Raw genomic sequence first — 23,778 nt, 5'->3', positions numbered from 1 at the left:
CAAATAAAATGTATGTACCTCCATGGGTACCTCCATGGGTATCTGGTGGACAAATAAAATGTATGTATCTCCATGGGTATCTGGTGGACAAATAAAATGTGTACCTCCATTGGTATCTGGTGGACAAATAAAATGTCTGTACCTCCATGGGTATCTGGTGGACAAATAAAATGTGTACCTCCATGGGTATCTGGTGGACAAATAAAATGTATGTACCTCCATGGGTATCTGGTGGACAAATAAAATGTGTACCTCCATGGGTATCTTGTGGACAAATAAAATGTATGTATCTCCATGGGTATCTGGTGGACAAATAAAATGTATGTATCTCCATGGGTATCTGGTGGACAAATAAAATGTGTACCTCCATGGGTATCTGGTGGACAAATAAAATGTGTACCTCCATGGGTATCTGGTGGACAAATAAAATGTGTACCTCCATGGGTATCTGGTGGACAAATAAAATGTATGTACCTCCATGGGTATCTGGTGGACAAATAAAATGTGTACCTCCATGGGTATCTGGTGGACAAATAAAATGTGTACCTCCATGGGTATCTGGTGGACAAATAAAATGTGTACCTCCATGGGTATCTGGTGGACAAATAAAATATGTACTTCTATGGGTATCTGGTGGACAAATAAAATGTATGTACCTCCATGGGTATCTGGTGGACAAATAAAATGTATGTATCTCCATGGGTATCTGGTGGACAAATAAAATGTGTACCTCCATGGGTATCTGTTGGACAAATAAAATGGGTATCTGGTGGACAAATAAAATGTCTGTACCTCCATGGGTATCTGGTGGACAAATAAAATGGGTATCTGGTGGACAAATAAAATGTCTGTACCTCCATGGGTATCTGTTGGACAAATAAAATGGGTATCTGGTGGACAAATAAAATGTCTGTACCTCCATGGGTATCTGGTGGACAAATAAAATGTCTGTACCTCCATGGGTATCTGGTGGACAAATAAAATGTATGTATCTCCATGGGTATCTGGTGGACAAATAAAAGGTGTACCTCCATGGGTATCTGTTGGACAAATAAAATGTATGTACCTCCATGGGTATCTGGTGGACAAATAAAATGGGTATCTGGTGGACAAATAAAATGTGTACCTCCATGGGTATCTGTTGGACAAATAAAATGGGTATCTGGTGGACAAATAAAATGTCTGTACCTCCATGGGTATCTGTTGGACAAATAAAATGGGTATCTGGTGGACAAATAAAATGTCTGTACCTCCATGGGTATCTGGTGGACAAATAAAATGTATGTATCTCCATGGCTATCTGGTGGACAAATAAAAGGTGTACCTCCATGGGTATCTGTTGGACAAATAAAATGTATGTACCTCCATGGGTATCTGGTGGACAAATAAAATGTGTACCTCCATGGGTATCTGGTGGACAAATAAAATGTATGTATCTCCATGGGTATCTGGTGGACAAATAAAATGTGTACCTCCATGGGTATCTGTTGGACAAATAAAATGGGTATCTGGTGGACAAATAAAATGTCTGTACCTTCATGGGTATCTGGTGGACAAATAAAATGGGTATCTGGTGGACAAATAAAATGTGTACCTCCATGGGTATCTGTTGGACAAATAAAATGGGTATCTGGTGGACAAATAAAATGTCTGTACCTCCATGGGTATCTGTTGGACAAATAAAATGGGTATCTGGTGGACAAATAAAATGTCTGTACCTCCATGGGTATCTGGTGGACAAATAAAATGTCTGTACCTCCATGGGTATCTGGTGGACAAATAAAATGTATGTATCTCCATGGGTATCTGGTGGACAAATAAAAGGTGTACCTCCATGGGTATCTGTTGGACAAATAAAATGTATGTACCTCCATGGGTATCTGGTGGACAAATAAAATGTGTACCTCCATGGGTATCTGGTGGACAAATAAAATGTATGTACCTCCATGGGTATCTGTTGGACAAATAAAATGTTTACCTCCATGGGTATCTGGTGGACAAATAAAATGTATGTACCTCCATGGGTATCTGGTGGACAAATAAAATGTGTACCTCCATGTGTATCTGGTGGACAAATAAAATGTGCATGCATGTATGATAATTCTGGGCAGTTGAAAATATAGCGATTGCTATTAAATAAATAAATCCCAGGTTTCTGCCAGAGGGTATAGAGGGTACAATTGGGGACCCCAAAACTTTGAAATGAATTAAAAAAAAATTATGACCATTAGTCTCATGTCTGTGGGATGGTGCATATAAAAGATCCCTTGCTGCTAATCGAAAAGAGTAGCCCATGAAGTGGCAATAGCGGGTTTCCTCTCTTACCATCCCACAGACACGATAGTACATGATACCAATAACGAACGATATACCTGTATATGGTATATATCCAGTGGCGGATCCAGAAAATACATTTGGGGGTGGGGGCATGACATGTGGCTGAATTTCTCGGATTGTCCAACATTAAAAAAAATGAAAAAATAATATAAAAATATAACTGTTGCAAAATTTAGGGCCCCCCCTTCGCTCCGCAACTGATATGACCCAGTTTTATGGCAAACACAGTATTTCAGATAAAGATTGGAACTATAATGCAAACACCAGGGCGATCACAAAGACATCAGTAATATTGATAATAGAAATAACAGAACACACACACTGCATCACTTGTACAGGTAATCTGTATTGATCCTCACGAAACCTATTGTGCTTTTCATTATCACCACCACGCCTGTGTTATTACAAAGTCTTTTGTTATTATGTCTTCAATGTATAAATATTATATGTCATTTCAGGTAGAAATGTATATGAAACCCCTCTAAACCAGACACCCTCGGGAACAAGTAAAACGTCCGGTTTTAAGAGGTATCTGGTTTGGAGAGAAGTTTTGTACTAATATTTAAAAAAGGACCATGAGAAATGTCTGGTTTTAGGGGAATTCGGGTCAACAGAGGGTCCGGTTTGGAGAGGTTTCACTGTCTATAGAGAGAGAGACATCGCCAAGAAAATGAGCTGGTTGATTAATTTGCTTCCCTAGCTAATTTAGATTATGGGGAGCCATTTAAGATATCGCCATATGGATACCATATAAATTCTTATGTAAAGGGGAGATAAAATGACTCTTTGAACTAGTATAAGGGGAGCAACGGGGAGCCAGAGTGATATAACTCCCTTTAAATGGTCTCTATATACAATATATATGACTACAGGCTTTATCTCCACCCACCGGTCCTACCTACATTGTAACTTGCTAGTCCTGATTTACGAATATGATATATACATGTATATACACATGTAGAGATATTTTTATGAAGCCTATTTTTATAAAATGTTGGTATGTTAAAAAGCATTGTTAATATACTATTTAAGTACAAGCTTTTAAGACAAGAACAGGGTTTGTGAATTTGATCTATAATATTTTAATTTTATACAGGACTACATGTATATCCCCTAAACTGATATAGTGAGAGTGTTCTACTCTATGTATGGCATTGTGATGGTGTTTACTGGTATTTCGATATGGATAATATGAAATGTGCTGGGGATTTGGGCATTGTGATGGTGTTTACTGGTATTTCGATATGGATAACATGAAATGTGCTGGGGATTTGGGCATTGTGATGGTGTTTACTGGTATTTCGATATGGATAACATGAAATGTGCTGGGGATTTGGGGCATTGTGATGGTGTTTACTGGTATTTCGATATGGATAATATGAAATGTGCTGGGGATTTGGGGCATTGTGATGGTGTTTACTGGTATTTCGATATGGATAACATGGAATGTGCTGGGGATTTGGGGCATTGTGATGGTGTTTACTGGTATTTCGATAAGGATAACATGGAATGTGCTGGGGATTTGAGGCATTGTGATCGTGTTTACTGGTATTTCGATATGGATAACATGAAATGTGCTGGGGATTTGGGGCATTGTGATGGTGTTTACTGGTATTTCGATATGGATAACATGAAATGTGCTGGGGATTTGGGCATTGTGATGGTGTTTACTGGTATTTCGATATAACATGAAATGTGCTGGGGATTTGGGGCATTGTGATGGTGTTTACTGGTATTTCGATATGGATAACATGAAATGTGCTGGGGATTTGGGGCACTGTGGTGGTGTTTACTGGTATTTCGATATGGATAATATGAAATGTGCTGGGGATTTGGGCATTGTGATGGTGTTTACTGGTATTTCGATATGGATAACATGAAATGTGCTGGGGATTTGGGCATTGTGATGGTGTTTACTGGTATTTCGATATGGATAACATGAAATGTGCTGGGGATTTGGGCATTGTGATGGTGTTTACAGGTATTTCGATATAACATGAAATGTGCTGGGGATTTGGGGCATTGTGATGGTGTTTACTGGTATTTCGATATGGATAACATGAAATGTGCTGGGGATTTGGGGCATTGTGATGGTGTTTACTAGTATTTCGATATGGATAACATGAAATGTGCTGGGGATTTGGGCATTGTAATGGTGTTTACTGGTATTTCGATATAACATGAAATGTGCTGGGGATTTGGGGCATTGTGATGGTGTTTACTGGTATTTCGATATGGATAATATGAAATGTGCTGGGGATTTGGGCATTGTGATGGTGTTTACTGGTATTTCGATATGGATAATATGAAATGTGCTGGGGATTTGGGGCACTGTGGTGGTGTTTACTGGTATTTCGATATGGATAATATGAAATGTGCTGGGGATTTGGGGCACTGTGGTGGTGTTTACTGGTATTTCGATATGGATAATATGAAATGTGCTGGGGATTTGGGGCATTGTGATGGTGTTTAGGTACTGGTAGGTACATGGTTCACAGCCCGGTACCGTCTCCCACCCAGAGCAAGTTTTAACGACTTATTGGGCAGGTGTAACACCACTACACCTTCTTCTCTCTCACTAACTACTAGCAACTAACCCACTGTCCTGGGCAGACGGTCCAGATAGCTGAGGTGATGCCCAGGACACAGTTTACATGTATTTCAATGCCTGGAAATCATCCAAACCTGACTGATGCTGAAATCTCACTGCCATGCATGTGACTCACATTCAGTGTATTTTTGTTCATCAGTGCGTAGAAACCAGGTTTATACATTTTGCTCTTTTGTATATGGTTTATAAAGTAGTAGCAAAACACCTTGTTTACATCTTAACTTACAAGTAAACAGATCATTTCGATTTTTTTTTCTTTTCTAGTATATTATTATTATTTCACTGAGAACTTTTACAAATATTGGGTAGTAAGGCTGGCAGTTATCTTAAGTACTGGTACAGAATGTTGGAATGAATTGTAATTATTGCCTTGTGTATGGTCACTAGCGTGACCAGGTCAATAAACTGTTTTCTTGGATGTTTTTATGCTACACGTAGTATGCAGTGCGGAATGGCCGGAGGAAAACCAAGGTTGTAAGTGGCATTGTGAACAGAGTTCAAATTAATTCAGACCTGTTTATGTTAATGCCTCGTACAAAAGAAATAAATATAAATAATAATAACTATTGTAATAAGAATGGAAACCCATGGTCACTGTCTTTTGGAACTGCATATTTCATGTATGCATGAGTTTAGACGGCCGCTTGCTGGAATTGATCTGTGTTGTCGGAACCATCAACAAAGTAAAATAAAGGTATGCTGTTAATAGATTAACAAGTGTTTCCATGACATGAATAAATGGATGGATCGAAGAATGGATGAATGGATAACAAATTTAAATTTGCCCAGTTTCATCTGGATTTTTATTAATTTTTCTTTGTTTTCTTTATTTATTTTGGTGGGGATTTTTTGTATTTTGTGTTTTGTGGGTGGGGGGAGGGGTGTGCTTTTTTGGGGGGTGGGGGGTGGGTAATTTTGTTGCTTTAAATGCTATGTAATTATAAATATGAATATTAAATAGTGTTTATTATTCTGGTAGAATCATAATTTTTTTTTTTTTAAATTCAGTGCCTGGATTATCATTGAAAGGTGATTGGTTTACCTCTACCAGTGTGATGATGGATTATAAAACTCCAGACTGAATTGTGTGGGAAGATCTTAACTGTAATTGTTCTTCCATTTTACAGTTCAGATAATGGAATTGTGGTAAATATGTCGGTGTTGGGGTTTGGTTTCATATGCAGTGTTTCTGCCAGAAAAAAATTGTTGGGCATGGTGCTATAAAATTGAATGCAACCACAGTCAACAGAAAATGTGTTAAGTTTAGGGTTAGAGAACTTAAAGAAAATCATACAGTAATGATAAGAGAAATTAATTTTGTCAAAAGGCTAACTTAAAAAAAAAATCAGCGAAAACAATTTGGCTATGGCGCCATACCCGTTTTACCCTCTGGCAGAAACCCTGATGTGTACATAAAAGAAAAATGATATTTAATAGTTATTAAAGGTAAAATTAGTGATTGGTTCATGCTGCTTACAAATGAAATCTTTTTCAATGTTAAATTCTAACTGATGAAAGTTGATTGGTTGGTGCATTCTCATTATACCTGATATAGTGATGAATTTCCAAGTGATTTCCAACACTATAGGGCTGAAATTTAACAATGACTCGAACTTAACGACAGCACTGCAGTCATTTAGATATAAATTACCGTAGGTCAGGAGCATTGGTAAATCTCCTCTGATGGCAAAACGTAAACACCTGGGGCCTAATTCACAAAGGTCTCTTGGGCTCTGCTAGCCACCAATTCATCCTCTTTGCAAGTGTTTTACCATTGCACTGCGAGATCGCAAAGTTGCGAAAGTTTAGTGAATTAATTAGGCCCCTGGTGTACATTATCTGCCAGTGTAGGATATTTCCTTCCCCAAATATTATCTACCGTAGTAATATTGTTTTAGAAATAATTGCTAAAGACTAGAAATATATTGGTTTCAATATATGGGTTTTTTGTTTTTGTTTGTTTTTTTCTCTCCAGAAATAAAACCTTTTCCCCAGCCTACATACACTACTCCCCCCTCCCCCCCACACACACATACCCACGCATCAACGCACAATGTAATGAAAGCTATGGAATGTTTTTTTTCTTCTGCTTTTGTACATGGGGGGAAAAAAAAAAAAATGTTTGTTTTATTTAATGACACCACTAGAGCACATTGATTTATTAATCATCGGCTATTGGATGTCAAACATTTGGTAACATTGACATATATATAGTCTTAGAAAGGACGCCCGCTACATTTTTTCATAAGTAGCAGGGGATCTTTTATATGCACCGCCCCATAGACAGAGTAGCACATACCATGGCCTTTGATATACCAGTCGTGGTGCACTGACTGGAATGAGAAATAGCCGAATGGGTCCACTGATGGGGCTCGATCCCAAACCGACTGCGCATCAGGCGGACACTTTACCACTGTCCCGCTCCTGGACAAAAGAAGAAATAACCGCACAGCAGGCCAGTAGAAGTACATGTGGGTACATGTGTGTTAGTGAATAACACTGGACGACATGTGGGTACATGTATTTAACCTATATGAAAATGAACATGTACAGATAAGCTGAATTATGCTTGTATTAATGTGAGATATTATAAGACTGCATGTTAATTAACTGATTTTATTTTGTTTTGGACCCAGGCACTTCAGCTTGGCAAGCCATAATAATAGTTTTTGGATCGAAGTATCCATTAGCTCAAGTAGTAAGTTTCACACCCTGTATAATAACATACATGTACGAGTGAGTGATTGATTGTTAAACATCGATCAGTCAGCCTCTCAAAGGTGAGTTTGTGAATGGTGATGAAGATGGTGATCATTGCACGTTTGTCAGAGGTGGATCTGGGTGGGTTTGTGAATGGTGGTGAAGATTGTTGATCATTGCACGTTTGTCAGAGGTGGATCTGGGTGGGTTTGTGAATGGTGGTGAAGATTGGTGATCATTGCACGTTTGTCGGAGGTGGATCTTGGTGAGTTTGCGAATGGTGGTGAAGATTGGTGATCATTGCACGTTTGTCGGAGGTGGATCTTGGTGAGTTTGCGAATGGTGGTGAAGATTGGTGATCATTGCACGTTTGTCAGAGGTGGATCTGGGTGGGTTTGTGAATGGTGGTGAAGATTGGTGATCATTGCACGTTCGTCAGAGGTGGATCTGGGTGGGTTTGTGAATGGTGGTGAAGATTGGTGATCATTGCACGTTTGTCGGAGGTGGATCTGGATGAGTTTGTGAATGGTGGTGAAGATTGGTGATCATTGCACGTTTGTCGGAGGTGGATCTGGGTGAGTTTGTGAATGGTGGTGAAGATTGGTGATCATTGCACGTTTGTCGGAGGTGGATCTGGGTGAGTTTGCGAATGGTGGTGAAAATGGTGATCATTGCACGTTTGTCGGAGGTGGATCTGGGTGAGTTTGCGAATGATGGTGAAGATTGGTGATCATTGCACGTTTGTCGGAGGTGGATCTGGGTGGGTTTGCGAATGGTGGTGAAGATTGGTGATCATTGCACGTTTGTCGGAGGTGGATCTGGGTGGGTTTGCGAATGGTGGTGAAGATTGGTGATCATTGCACGTTTGTCGGAGGTGGATCTGGGTGGGTTTGTGAATGGTGGTGAAGATGGTGATCATTGCACGTTTGTCAGAGGTGGATCTGGGTGGGTTTGTGAATGGTGGTGAAGATGGTGATCATTGCACGTTTGTCAGAGGTGGATCTGGGTGGGTTTGTGAATGGTGGTGAAGATGGTGATCATTGCACGTTTGTCAGAGGTGGATCTGGGTGGGTTTGTGAATGGTGGTGAAGATGGTGATCATTGCACGTTTGTCAGAGGTGGATCTGGGTGGGTTTGTGAATGGTGGTGAAGATGGTGATCATTGCACGTTTGTCAGAGGTGGATCTGGGTGGGTTTGTGAATGGTGGTGAAGATGGTGATCATTGCACGTTTGTCAGAGGTGGATCTGGGTGGGTTTGTGAATGGTGGTGAAGATGGTGATCATTGCATGTTTGTCAGAGGTGGATCTGGGTGGTTTTGTGAATGGTCCAAGTGTATATACATCTATATACTGTATTCCTGTAAACCATTGTTGTTTTATTCAACTTTCAGATGACCAGGCCTGTAGGAGGTCCAAGTGTATATACATCTATATACTGTATTCTTGTAAACCATTGTTGTTTTGTTTAACTTTCAGCTGACCAGGCCTGTAGGAGGTCCAAGTGTATATACATCTATATACTGTATTTCTGTAAACCATTATTGTTTTATTCAACTTTCAGCTGACCAGGCCTCTAGGAGGTCCAAGCGGCGTCGGCCTTTACGCGATTGGCTCAAAGGTTTCTCATCGTCACAGCGATGTCCGCGGGCTGCTGTACCCGGAGTGATGCCGTCCACACTGACGTTGTCGTTGTTGGTGAGTACGTTGTCGGGGACATAGTGTTACATGTAGAAGATTTGTCCTGAGATGGTTTTAATGATAATAATACTTTATTTATCATACTTTATTTCAAGAAGCTAACTCAGTAGTACAAAGGTGGTGGAACGGTGGGCCCATTGGGCTATTTCTCGTTCCAGCCAGTGCACCACGACTGGTATATCAAAGGCTGTGGTATGTTCTACCCTGTCTGTGGGATGGTGCATATAAAAGATCCCTTGCTACTAATCGAAAAGAGTAGCCGATGAAGTGGCGAAAGCGGGTTTCCTCTCTCAATATGTGTGTTCCTTAACCATATGTCTGACGCCATATAACCGTAAATAAAATGTGTTGAGTACGTCGTTAAATAAAATATTTCTCTCCTTCAATTAGTACAAAACTATTCTCACCCGAGGTCTTGTCTACAAATCAGATTGAAGTTCTACATTACAGTTTCATAGTACTTAACAGTATGGACAGTGAAGATTACATCTTATCAAAATAGTATTTAAAACAATTGTTTTTAAATATATTAAGACTCATAGACCTTTTGACATCAATGGGCAAGCTGTTCCATATAGCAACACTAGAGTCGTGAAGACTTTTCTAGAAATGTTACACTTTGGGTTTGGGGTTTTGGTGCTAAAAGATTTTTCTCATTTGTGGAGTGCAAGCCATAGTTAGATTATATTTTATAGGGAAAACATCAACCTATAGTCCTTCCCAGCCTCCATGAACATTGTTTATTGTAAATAATTCACAGAAACATAAAAATAGGAGTGTTTTAGAAATAACAGAAAAAGACTGTTTTTGTGTACAATTTAAAAACCCCAATCGGTTTGGAAAAAATAAATGCGTATCATAATAAGATATAGATATATAATTCACAAACAATGGTGTTTTAAAACAAAAATTAAAAAGAGAAGAGAATTTGTCAAAACAGCATTTGCGGATGCCAAACATTTATAAATCTCATAGCGTCCTTAAGATAGAACTAAACCAAATAACATCCGGCTGGGTTCGAGGTGCTCCCAACATTTGAGAGAGCAGTTAATACCACAAGTCCTGTCATTGATGATAAATGTGAGGGTGTTTGTTATTTAAAAAAAAATTAGTTTCATCTCGGCAAAAAATGTATGCAATTTCATTTCATCTAGTACCATTGTGTCAAGTAGCCTTATGCTTGAAACATGTATGGGGGGCCTATAAAACAAATTACTCAAATTGTGTGCGGTACTAGGGTAGTCATGGACACTACCCATTATCTCTGAAATGAGCAGTTTCACCCCCATTTTTGTCCGATTCACTTTAATGGTGTAGTATTTATATCCGTGGTGTTTATGTCAATTGATATACTGCATGTAGGAGTTTTTAGTCACATACATGTATGTTACTATTGTCATCTATGGGATTTGATTTAGTGATATACACCCTTAATGTTGGATGTAACCAAACTGCATCTAGGTTACACATAATCATTAATAGCATTAATAGAATGTGCTGGGGTGTTGTTAAACAAATATTCCTCTCCTTTGCATAAACATTTTTCAAACTGGATTCCTGGAAGCGTAGTCTTTAGTTAGTTTTTTCTGCTCTAACATGAACATTACCCTGTACAAGTGCAATCTTTTTTAACCTTACAGTCGTATTCAAATAAATCACATGGACACAACATTATAAAACGTATTGAATCACAGTATTCACAAAAGTACAATGAATGTTATGTATTTAAGCTGTACTTTCATTTTCAACATTATGCTCCCTGGACATGGATGACACAACATCATAAAATGTATTGAATCACAGTATTCGTAAGAGTACAACCAATGTTATGTTGACCTGTACTTTCATTTTATACATTATACTCCATGAACATACATTGACGAATCCAGGTCGTTTCGCCCTAAAACTATTTCGAACTCTGCGTTGTTCCGCCCTTAGTCCTATTCGCCCTAAATCTCATTTGTGCCGAGTCATTTCACCCCCCCCCCCACAAAAAAAAAAAACCCAAAACAAAACAAAAACAAATTATTCTAGTTTTGAGGTATTTTTTTCTTCTGTTTATTCATTATTCATTACCAAATATTAGGTAATGTCTTTGCATATTAATACTTTATCAGCTGTTTACTTTCTGTCAGCTGAAGCTAGGCGAAATCAACATACCGTACTCGGTGTTTTAACCACAGCTGGGTATGTAGTATATTTACCGTATTTGACCGGAAATAAGCCCAGGGGGCCAAGACAACTCATTGTGACCTAAGCATGGGGTGGGCTTATTCCCAGACAAGGGGCCAGTTTTGTTGGGGGAAAAAATGATAATAATTAAAAGAAATAATAATAATTAAATGAACTAGGAAGAAAACAAAAAACGTTCAGTAGCATATCTATTAATTAGTGTTCCATTTGTTATTAATAAATAATAATTGTTTATTAATTAAATTGTTTGTTTTTTTACTAGTATCTAATTATCAGAAACACACCTATGTTACAATTACTTACCAGTGAGGTTTATTTACATCCAAAATTTAATGCTGAGAAGACTTAAAACAACATCAATTAACAACAAACTCAATAGCGTATACACACGTTTCTGACACAGGCAGCCAGCTTACACTACAAAAAATTGTCAATCTAAGGTCATTGTTCTTAGCCAATCAGAATATGGTTTTGCTTAATTAGCATTAACTGCGGACCCAGTGTTGTGGTAAAAATAGACATTGGTTTTTAGTTCATACTTGGGCTTGGATACTTCAAAGAAATACTGCAGGCATGAAACTGAAAACAATGTTACACACTGTTATTGTTAGATGCTAAATCTCACTGGTGGTAAAATATTGTGTTACATTTGTGTTTAATTATCAGCAGGAGGTATGACCTTTTAAATGAACTTTGAGCAAACTTGCAATTTCGCTTATTTATAAGGACGAAGTTGGGGGTGGGCTTATTTACGAATGAGGGCCTAATTTCTTAAATGCTATCAAAACGGAGGGTGGGCTTATTTCCGGTCAAATACGGTAATAAGAAACAACTGCACATCAGTAGTATGCAGTGTAGCTGTTCATAAATTAATTATTAATGTGAATACATTGTCTCTATATTATCTAAAGCCTGTACGTATTTCGTGTATATGGCTTGAGTAAATGATATTGGAAATAAACTAAATTATAATATTATTTTTATCTGTAAAGATAAACACACAATATAGACATCTACGTATGTGTGTAGGGCTGTCACGTTTACAAAATTTAGTAAGCGTTTACACGATACCTATTAAACAAAATGGTCCCGTTTAACCGCTCTTCGTAGCGTGTCCAGTTTTAACTGGTTCTCCACTGTATGCAGTAACACAAGTGAAGGCGTCGCTTGGAAATGAAGACCACTTATCACTTATCACTTCGGCCAATTTCGGTAACCTTCGAGAGTATGTAAGGCTTTCTGCCAGCAAATAATTTGAAGATACTGAGAGAGTAAACCCGCTTTCGCCACTTTATGGGCTACCCTTTTCGATTAGCAGCAAGGGATGTTTTATATGCACCATCCCACAGACAGGATAGTACATAGAATGATACATGCCACGGTCTTTGTTACACCAACGGGAATCGATCCTAGATCGATCGCGCTTCAGGCTTGCGCTGTACCACTGAGCTATGACCCGCTTCCGAGTTCCGATTATCTACAGGAGTCAAGGAGTTGTTTTATTCAATCCATTATTGTTAGAGAAATCAACGCATTGGACCCATTTTCCATAATTTATTGGAATTAGTATGAAGCAATGAACAGAATATAACTATTTTCAGCCATAATATCAAAATATGCATAACACAACAACAGAATTCTTCCATTATGCAATGTTCTCAATTTTTCAAATAAAAAAGTGTCAACTAAAATAATGTAACAGTGCAAGAGTAGGTTGCGAATCTGCGATGTTAATATTATATTTTCCTTGCTAAGAACTAGTTTCAGCCACATTAAATATCAAAAGCACAAGTCAGCACAACATAAAATTATTTTTTCAATTTACTCAATGTTTTCAAGTTTAAAAAAAAAGAAAAGGTTTCTATGAACAAATAATGAAACAAGAAGCCGCAAATCTTGGACATTAATAGTTTCAGCAATATTAAATATCAAAAACTGTTTTCATTACACAATGTTTTCAACGCGAAACGTTTCAGTTAAGTCAATCAAACTGGGGTAGAGCAGGCCGAGTCTCGGCGACATCAACAGTTTCATTTGACTCTGGCTCCTGTTTCACAAAGGTGGTGGCGGCAGACTTTTGAACAGCTTTTTCTTGTTGGACATTTTTATCGCAGATTCTCTTATTCAGAAATATAAGCTTGTTGACCGAATCTGAATCGAGAGAAGCACGCAGTTTTGTAACAGTTCCGCCTGCAACTGAGAAAACACGTTCTGAGGGGACGGACGTGGCGGGCACAGACAGAACACGTCTCGCAAGTACAGCTAGTGTTGGATACACCGTTTTATTCAGTCTCCTCCAATCAAACGGATTCTTGTTTGTGCTGATTGGCTTCACGGTCATGTAAAGAGCCAACTCCTCACTACTTGACGTGGGAACAATGATCTCACACTCTTCTGTTTTAAAATAAGGCCCGAGCAGGAATGACACTTCATCTTGCGACATTTTAGCATGTTTCAAACAGGGTTCAATTCCATCAGCATCTGCAGAAACCGTAGGCAAAGTGCTCGTGGATGCATCTATTTGGGAGGGGTTGTTTTGATAATCATTGGGAATTTGCAGTGCATTCACACCGGACAGTACATTAGTTTTCACAGTTTCTCTTTGCTCATCAGATAGAAATGGCAGATTTTTGTATCTTGGGTCAAGGAAAGTAGCAAGCATAGTAAGGCTGCTCAGTATCCTGTCGTCGTTGAGACTGTAATGTCTGTGAATGTCTGCGAGTAACTTTTCTTTGAAAGTCGCCACACTGACACAGTCAGTGTCTTTTACCAGAAGATGGTGGTTTTTCAAACTATAGAGGATAGGATAGAGTCCACTAATGGTCGGATACTCTTCTGAGCACATGATCCGTGTGGCCATATAGAGTGGCTTCAGTACAGGTATCATCCCCTCTATGGTGGTCCACTGACTGTCTGTCAGATCAAGTATTCGGGCATCACCTGGACTTTTCATGTTGTGTACGACAGCATAGACAGATAGACGTTGTTCATTCAGTCGTTCAAACATGTCAAATGTCGAGTTCCAATGCGTTGGACAGTCTAATATCAGTGAATGTTCTGGTAAGTGCATTTGTTTTTGGCGGACTTTCAATTCGTTGTTAGCAACAACTGATTGGCGAAGGTATGATACAAGCTTTCTACCGCGACGATGGTACCTGAAATTGATGATATGTCATCGAATGCGCCTCTAATTGACAGCTGGAGGGTGTGTCCAAAACACCTTATGTGCATAATTCCATACATGTAACCATGTTAGACGCATTGTCAGAGACCAGAGCAGTTACTCCCTCTTTCTCAATACCAAACTCACTGATAACAGCTTTTAGATCTTGAGCTATGTTCATCCCTGTGTGTCGTTCTGTTGTTTGACGTGTTGCTAGTACGCAATTGTGATAGTAAAATTTGTCATCAACAAAATGAGCAGTAACAGTGAGGTATCCCTCGACAGCACAGCTTGTCCAGTGGTCACACGTAAGTGCCACCCCGATCTGTTTGTTTAACAAGCGAACCAGTTCTTCTTTCATTTCATCATAACTGATAGATATATATTTAGCAATGGTGGTTTTTGGTTTAACGTATTTCAAAAGTTTTTGAAACCAACCCCTTCAACAATACTCATAGGGCGAAGGTCACGAGCGCACATACACGCCAATGCCTCAGTGCATCGTTGCCAGTGTTCTTTTGACATGCTGGTAGCACATTGGCTGAACGCAGTTATTAGCTTTTGAGAATGGGAGTTGCCGTTCTTGTCATTATTGTCAATGTTAATTAGGGACTTATGCTTGAACTTTAAATGATTTGCCATAGTTCCCGTACTACCCCCTGAGTACGACATTGTCGCTGCACACAGCGAACACTTAGCACCTGTTTTACCCCCCTGTTCTGCAACAGAAAATAATTTCCATACCGGCGATCTTTTCTTGCCCTCCATTTTGAATAAGGTCTATGGGATAGTGGATGACGTCACAACTCACATTCATCGCTTACGTCATAATTCGTTTAAACGGATACCATTTTTGTAAACATTTAGTTGGCCTACACGAAACGATGCCGTTTACACGTGTAAACGTGACAGCCCTATATGTGTGACATCTAAAAATCAATGGATAAATGTACTTTATTAATAAAATAAAAATTAGGGTGAATTGAAACATGGGGCAAAACGACTCGATTGGAGGAACGAAACAACCCTGCTCAAAACGACTCGGGTGTACTGGTAATAAGGGCGAAAAGATGGACACAACATTATAAAATGTATTCAATCACTGTATTCGTAAGAGTACAATCAGTGTTATGTCTGATTTGTACTTTCATTTTAAACATTATACTCCCACCAAAATATTAAGAAATTTATTATCAGCATGTTTTCGCGTTTTATATGCAAGTCCAGTGAGATTTATCTCAGTTCCTTTTCAATTTATGGAGCTGACATTTTGGGGCTGTTTTGGCATGTGTGTATGATATATTCTCAAGTTTATTTATGAGGAATGCATGTATATATATATATATATATATATATATATATATATATGACTCATTTTGATTTAAACAACAAGCTGTTACAAGTACACATTATGTAGCAGATAATAAATATATGCATACATGTACATGTACAATCAGACCTGTGTTATGCAGTCACCTAGCATTGTGATACAGGGACCAGAATGTACATGTACAATCAGACCTGTATTTAGCAGACCTGTGTTATGCAGTCACCTAGCATTGTGATACAGGGACCAGAATGTACATGTAGCTCAGTGTTGAGCATTTGAAATTGTCTGAGGTGCAGTGGGTTAAGGGTTCAATTCCGTTTCATGGACTTGTTAATAGAAAAAGATGTTTTGTGTGCATTTTTTCAGCCAGAACTGCAAATAAAACAGCCTTTGGTCTAACAATCATGGACACAGCTTGGAAAGGGACTCCTTCCCCCCCCCCCCCCCCACCCCCCCACCCAATAGGTCCATTGTGGGACACAGGGATGAAAAACATCTCTAGTAGCCCCGTTGGTGGAGACGTAGCCCAGTGGTAAAGCACTCGCTTGATGCGTGGTCGGTTTGGGCTATTTCTCGTTCCAGCCAGTGCACCACGACTGGTACATCAAAGGCCGCGGTATGTGCTATCCTGTCTATGGGATGGTGCATATAAAAGATCCCTTGCTGCTAATTGAAAAGAATAGCCCATGAAGTGGCGACAGTGGGTTTCCTCCCTCAATATTTGTGTGGTCCTTAACCATATGTCCGACACCATATAACCGTAAATAAAATGTGTTGAGTGCGTCATTAAATAAAACATTTCCTTCCTTCCTTCTACTAGCCCTGTGAGCACTTGTAAAACTCAAGACAGGTCTGACACTAACATCCTAATGTCATCCTAATGCCATACAAAAAATTATTGCAACTTATTTCCGTGCTTATATCCAAATAATGTTCAAGCACCCTGTCGTGGGCACACACCTCAGCTATCTGGGCTGTCTGTCCAGGACAGTGGGTTAGTTGTTAATTGTTAGCGAGAGAGAAGAGGATGTAGTGACCTTATAAGTTACATTTACCCATTGAGTCGTTAAGCTCTGGGTGGGAGCCGGTACCAGGCTGCGAACCCTGTACCTACCAGCCTTATGTCCGATGGCTTAACCACGACGCCACTGAGGCCGGTGCTCCAGCTAAAACGAACTAAACCTATTATGTGGGTCTGACTGTATATAGGGTATATATATATAACAGACCATTAAAGGAGTTCTATCGTAGGAGGGTTGTTAAGGCTTTAATTGGTTTACCTTCACGAATGTTGTACCTGGGTATTATAAATCTTGTATACATATATTTACCTGCACCTGTTCAGTGTGTATAGAACTGCTTAGTCACTTAAACATGACTGGCAAGTTGGAGCTCTCTGCTTCATGCTGGATTGAATGATGATAAAAACATTCTAAAGTTCTTTACAATTATGGTCATTTTGTAACCTGTTCCAAGTCTGGGATCACTGAATTCCTCAACTTTCCTTATAATTGCGTGGCGTATTTTAAAATCCTAATTTAATCTGGCCACATTTCTGCCAAGTCACTATGTTGGCATGTACAAAAGTATGTCTACATGTATGTGTTCCAGTTTGATCACGTTTCAGTCAAACTAACAACTACATGTATGCTGTGTATTTAGAGAGAGGAGGGTAGGGTGGGGAGGCAGAAGGGATAGAGAGATAAAGCTGGATGGAAAGAAGGAAGGAATGAGATAGGGACAGGCGGTATAGAGATGAGATGGGAAGGAGAGGGAGAGGTGGGTAGGGTGGGGAGGCGGAAGGGATAGAGAGATAAAGCTGGATGGAAAGAAGGAAGGAATGAGATAGGGACAGGAGGTATAGAGATGAGATGGGAAGGAGAGGGAGAGGTGGGTTTGGGAAGGGATTGAGACATGGAGTGAGAGGGGAGATGGGGACAGAAGGAAGGAATGAGATAGGGACAGGAGGTATAGAGATGAGATGGGAAGGAGAGGGAGAGGTGGGTTTGGGAAGGGATTGAGACATGGAGTGGGAGGTGAGATGGGGACAGAAGGAAGGAATGAGATAGGGACAGCCGGTATAGAGATGAGATGGGAAGGAGAGGGAGGGGTGGGTTTGGGAAGGGATTGAAACATGGAGTGGGAGGGGAGATGGGGACAGAAGGAAGGAATGAGATAGGGACAGGCGGTATAGAGATGAGATGGGAAGGAGAGGGAGAGGTGGGTAGGGTGGGGAGGCGGAAGGGATAGAGAGATAAAGCTGGATGGAAAGAAGGAAGGAATGAGATAGGGACAGGAGGTATAGAGATGAGATGGGAAGGAGAGGGAGAGGTGGGTTTGGGAAGGGATTGAGACATGGAGTGAGAGGGGAGATGGGGACAGAAGGAAGGAATGAGATAGGGACAGGAGGTATAGAGATGAGATGGGAAGGAGAGGGAGAGGTGGGTTTGGGAAGGGATTGAGACATGGAGTGGGAGGTGAGATGGGGACAGAAGGAAGGAATGAGATAGGGACAGCCGGTATAGAGATGAGATGGGAAGGAGAGGGAGGGGTGGGTTTGGGAAGGGATTGAAACATGGAGTGGGAGGGGAGATGGGGACAGAAGGAAGGAATGAGATAGGGACAGGCGGTATAGAGATGAGATGGGAAGGAGAGGGAGAGGTGGGTAGGGTGGGGAGGCGGAAGGGATAGAGAGATAAAGCTGGATGGAAAGAAGGAAGGAATGAGATAGGGACAGGAGGTATAGAGATGAGATGGGAAGGAGAGGGAGAGGTGGGTTTGGGAAGGGATTGAGACATGGAGTGGGAGGGGAGATGGGGACAGAAGGAAGGAATGAGATAGGGACAGGCGGTATAGAGATGAGATGGGAAGGAGAGGGAGAGGTGGGTTTGGGAAGGGATTGAGACATGGAGTGGGAGGGGAGATGGGGACAGAAGGAAGGAATGAGATAGGGACATGCAGTATAGAGATGAGATGGGAAGGAGAGGGAGAGGTGGGTTTGGGAAGGGATTGAGACATGGAGTGGGAGGGGAGATGGGGACAGAAGGAAGGAAGGAATGAGATAGGGACAGGAGGTATAGAGATGAGATGGGAAGGAGAGGGAGAGGTGGGTTTGGGAAGGGATTGAGACATGGAGTGGGAGGGGAGATGGGGACAGAAGGAAGAAATGAGAGAGGTGAGGGTAGGGTGGGGAGGCGGAAGGGATAGAGAGATTAAGCTGGATGGAAAGAAGGAAGAAATGAGATAGGGACAGGAGGTATAGAGATGAGATGGGAAGGAGAGGGAGAGGTGGGTTTGGGAAGGGATTGAGACATGGAGTGGGAGGGGAGATGGGGACAGAAGGATGAAATGAGAGAGGGGAGGGAGAGAAGGAAAAAATGAGAGGGGAGGGAGAGAAGGAAGAAATGAGAGGTGAGGGACAGAAGGAAGAAATGAGAGGTGAGGGACAGAAGGATGAAATGAGAGAGGGGAGGGAGAGAAGGAAGGAATGAGAGAGGGACAGGTGGTATAGAGATGAGATGGGAAGGAGAGGGAGAGGTGGGTTTGGGAAGGGATTGAGACATGGAGTGGGAGGGGAGATGGGGACAGAAGGATGAAATGAGAGAGGGGAGGGAGAGAAGGAAGAAATGAGAGGGGAGGGAGAGAAGGAAGAAATGAGAGGTGAGGGAGAGAACGAAGAAATGAGAGGGGGGAGGAAGGAATGAGAGGGAAAGGAGAGATGTGGAGAAGGAAGGAGTTAGAAAGATGAAGCTGGAGGGAGACATGGAGAAGGAGAGCAGGAAGGAATTAGGGAGGGATAGATGGGGAGTAGAGGGAGAGAAGGAAGGAATGAGGAAGGAAGAGGTGGGGAAGGGAAGGGATAGTGAGATGGAGAGAGAGATGGGGAGTAGAGGGAGAGGAGGAAGGCATGAGGGAGGAAGAGATGTGGAAGGGATAGTGAGATGGAGAGAGAGATGGGGAGTAGAGGGAGAGAAGGAAGGAATGAGGGAGGAAGAGATGGGGAAGGGATAGTGAGATGGGGAGTAGAGGGAGAGAAGGAAGGAATGAAGGAGGAAGAGATGGGAAGGGAAGGGATAGTGAGATGGAGAGAGAGATGGGAGTAGAGGGAGAGAAGGAAGGAATGAGGGAGGAAGAGATGGGGAAGGGAAGGGATAGTGAGATGGGGAGTAGAGGGAGATACGGAAGGAATATGGGAGGAAGAGATGGGAAGGGAAGGGATAGTGAGATGGAGAGAGAGATGGGATGTAGAGGGAGAGAAGGAAGGAATTAAGGAGGGAGAGATGGGGAAAGGAAGGGATAGTGAGATGGAGAGAGAGATGAGGAGTATAGGGAGAGAAGGAAGGAATGAGGGAGGAAGAGATGGGGAAGGGAAGGGGTAGTGAGATGGAGAGAGAGATGGGGAGTAGAGGGAGAGAAGGAAGGAATGAGAAAGAGATGGGGAGGGGAAGGATAGAGAGATGGAGTAGGATGGAGTGGAGAGGGAGAGAAGGAAGAAATGAGATAGAGAAAGACAGGAAGAAATGGAGCAGGAGGGAGAATAGGGAGAGGGAAGCAATGAGAGAAAGTGGGAGGGAGTGGGAGAGATGGTACAACTTGTACATGCACATACTTTGAATGGCAGGACCTTAAATGAAAAAAAAGAAACAAAGTTTGTTTTGTTTAATGGCACCACTAGAACACATTGATTTATTAATCATTGGCTATTGGATGTTAAACCTTTGGTAATTTTGACATTTGGTCTTAGACAGGAAACTCACTACATTTTTTCCATTAGTAGCAAGGGATTTTTTATATGCACCATCCCAGAGACAGGATAGTACATACCACAGCTGTTGGGATGTTCGAACCAGACTACTCTCCTTAGGGGAATATGCATTTGTTTTTAGGAAAGATGAAGTATTCATGAAAGAGAGAACACCTCAAGTTGTCTACATTTTTAACTTAAGGCTATGTTACAGTTACCAAATTGTTGACATCCATTCAATAGTCACTGATTAATTAATCAGTGTTTTCTACGTTAAACAAACATTCAATAGTCACTGATTAATTAATCAGTGTTTTCTACGTTAAACAAACATTCAATAGTCAGTGATTAATTAATCAGTGTTTTCTACGTTAAACAAAAACAAACCTCACTGTGCATGACTGTTGAAACTTTACTTGATATTATTACCATGTGTTTTTGTAGGCAATGGGCCATCAGCTATAAGTCTGTCATTCTTCCTGTCTGGAAACCGGCCTTACTACAACGGCCACCCGCACTCCCACGACTACATCGTCAACAAGCTGCAGAACGCGAAGGGTCAATCTCTGGTGGATCAGGTGACAATACAGGGAATATAATATACACATAGTCCGTCCCACAAGGAACGACGTTTTTCACACTATCAAATTCACTACAAGATATTTATTTTTGAGGTGATTGTTGTCTAAATTGCACACAAAAATAGTTGTTTGTTTTTTTGTTTTTTTCCAAAACACTTTTTTTTTTTTTTTTCTTTTTTTTTTACTCAAACCAAACTGAAATTATTTACAAAAAATGTTTTTGTAGGATGATGGGACTGACTATAAATGAGTTCTCATCACAGACCATACAACAAGTAGGTCAGAACTTAAACTTATAAATGAGTTCTTGTCACAGACCATACAACAAGTAGGTCAGAACTCAAACTTACAAATGAGTTCTCATCACAGACCATACAATAAGTAGGTCAGGACTGAAGTTTGAATCCTGCTATATAGTCTGTATGCACGATCAAAAACATACAAGTTGTAATATAAACAATTTATTTTGTCCAAATGAGTATAGTATTCTGTTTATCACAGTATGTACTATGGTATTTTTTTTAACAGTTCCAACATTAACAACACGACTAACATTCTGCCAATTTATTTTGATTCTGTGCTTCCACGAATCCCAGATTTTGGGTCAGAAGAAAACGATCATGAAACATTACCTGCAATCCCAAAATATCTGTATTAAATCATCTTTGTGACTGGCTAGGGATTTTCGAAGTTATCTTATCTTTACAAAATCGTAAAACCATCACAGGTTGTGATGTGACAACAGCACACACACCATAATGACATCATATCTTACGATTGTTTTATGATTGTTTTATGACTTCCTAGCGACATGATAGCTTAACAAATATGAGCCCTGAATCTTAACTGGATATATGCATTAAAATCAATAAAATGAATGCACTAGCAACAGCAGATATATCTCCTCCATGTTTTAGGACTTGATGTTTCTGTCGGAGGGGCTAGAAGGGAGGTCTCCCAACCCTGTTGCCTTGCTGTTCGACGCCCTCTGCCATCCAGATGCTGACCAAGGGGGAGACAGTCCATCTCTGTTGACGTGGAAAAAGGAACCTCACCATCACATCCCCCATGTGGTACTGGGCAAGACCAGACCGGGGGGGTCATGGCAGGTTTGTAGCAGATAATAGAGAGGGTTAGCAAGACCAGCCCGGGCGGGGGTCATGGCAGGTTTGTAGCAGATAATAGAGAGGGTTAGCAAGACTAGACCAAAGGGTAATGGCAGGTTTGTAGCAGATAATAGAGAGGGTTAGCAAGACCAGCCCGGGCGGGGGTCATGGCAGGTTTGTAGCAGATAATAGAGAGGGTTAGCAAGACCAGACCAAAGGGTAATGGCAGGTTTGTAGCAGATAATAGAGAGGGTTAGCAAGACCAGACCGAGGGGGGTAATGGCAGGTTTGTAGCAGATAATAGAGAGGTTCGGCCAGGATGGAAACACTTTGAATGAAGTTAAAGTTTGTTTTGTTTAACAACACCACTAGAGCACATGTATAGTCTTAGAGAGGAAATCCGCTACATTTTAACATGTATAGTCTTAGAGAGGAAATCCGCTACATTTTAACATGTATAGTCTTAGAGAGGAAATGTGCTACATTTTAACATGTATAGTCTTAGAGAGGAAATCTGCTACATTTTAACATGTATAGTCTTAGAGAGGAAATCCGCTACATTTTAACATGTATAGTCTTAGATAGGAAATCCGCTACATTTTAACATGTATAGTCTTAGAGAGGAAATCTGCTACATTTTAACATGTATAGTCTTAGAGAGGAAATCCGCTACATTTTAACATGTATAGTCTTAGAGAGGAAATCTGCTACATTTTAACATGTATAGTCTTAGAGAGGAAATGTGCTACATTTTAACATGTATAGTCTTAGAGAGGAAATCCGCTACATTTTAACATGTATAGTCTTAGATAGGAAATGTGCTACATTTTTACATGTATAGTCTTAGAGAGGAAATGTGCTACATTTTAACATGTATAGTCTTAGAGAGGAAATCCGCTACATTTTAACATGTATAGTCTTAGAGAGAAAATGTGCTACATTTTAACATGTATAGTCTTAGAGACGAAATCCGCTACATTTTAACATGTATAGTCTTAGAGAGGAAATCCGCTTAGAGAGGAAATCCACTACATTTTAACATGTATAGTCTTAGATAGGAAATGTGCTACATTTTAACATGTATAGTCTTAGAGAGGAAATGTGCTACATTTTAACATGTATAGTCTTAGAGAGGAAATCCGCTACATTTTAACATGTATAGTCTTAGAGAGGAAATCCGCTACATTTTAACATATATAGTCTTAGAGAGGAAATGTGCTACATTTTAACATGTATAGTCTTAGAGAGGAAATCCGCTACATTTTAACATGTAGTCTTAGATAGGAAATGTGCTACATTTTAACATGTATAGTC

At 40.4% G+C, this 23,778-nt stretch overlaps 1 protein-coding gene across 5 annotated transcripts in view; it reads left to right on the top strand.

Annotated features, from left to right (window-relative positions):
* The window catches only part of LOC121389524 (oxidative stress-induced growth inhibitor 1-like), a 62,334-nt gene that overhangs the window by 27,970 nt on the left and 10,586 nt on the right, over window positions 1–23,778 (top strand). Inside the window, exons 1-5 of one of the 5 annotated variants that reach the window (XM_041521185.1) lie at window positions 5,136–5,642; window positions 5,957–6,052; window positions 9,211–9,344; window positions 21,222–21,355; window positions 22,276–22,467. In XM_041521185.1, coding sequence (XP_041377119.1) covers window positions 9,287–9,344; window positions 21,222–21,355; window positions 22,276–22,467 — 384 coding nt within the window. In that variant the 5' untranslated portion in view covers window positions 5,136–5,642; window positions 5,957–6,052; window positions 9,211–9,286. Of the gene's footprint in view, window positions 1–5,135; window positions 5,643–5,956; window positions 6,095–9,210; window positions 9,345–21,221; window positions 21,356–22,275; window positions 22,468–23,778 lie in introns of those variants that run through there. The other 4 variants (XM_041521183.1, XM_041521184.1, XM_041521182.1 and 1 more) reach the window with 4 other exon arrangements.

Source organism: Gigantopelta aegis, chromosome 14, assembly GCF_016097555.1.
Source record: "Gigantopelta aegis isolate Gae_Host chromosome 14, Gae_host_genome, whole genome shotgun sequence".
Taxonomy (NCBI): Eukaryota; Metazoa; Mollusca; class Gastropoda; order Neomphalida; family Peltospiridae; genus Gigantopelta; species Gigantopelta aegis.
This window is presented reverse-complemented; position numbering and strand designations above follow the sequence as displayed.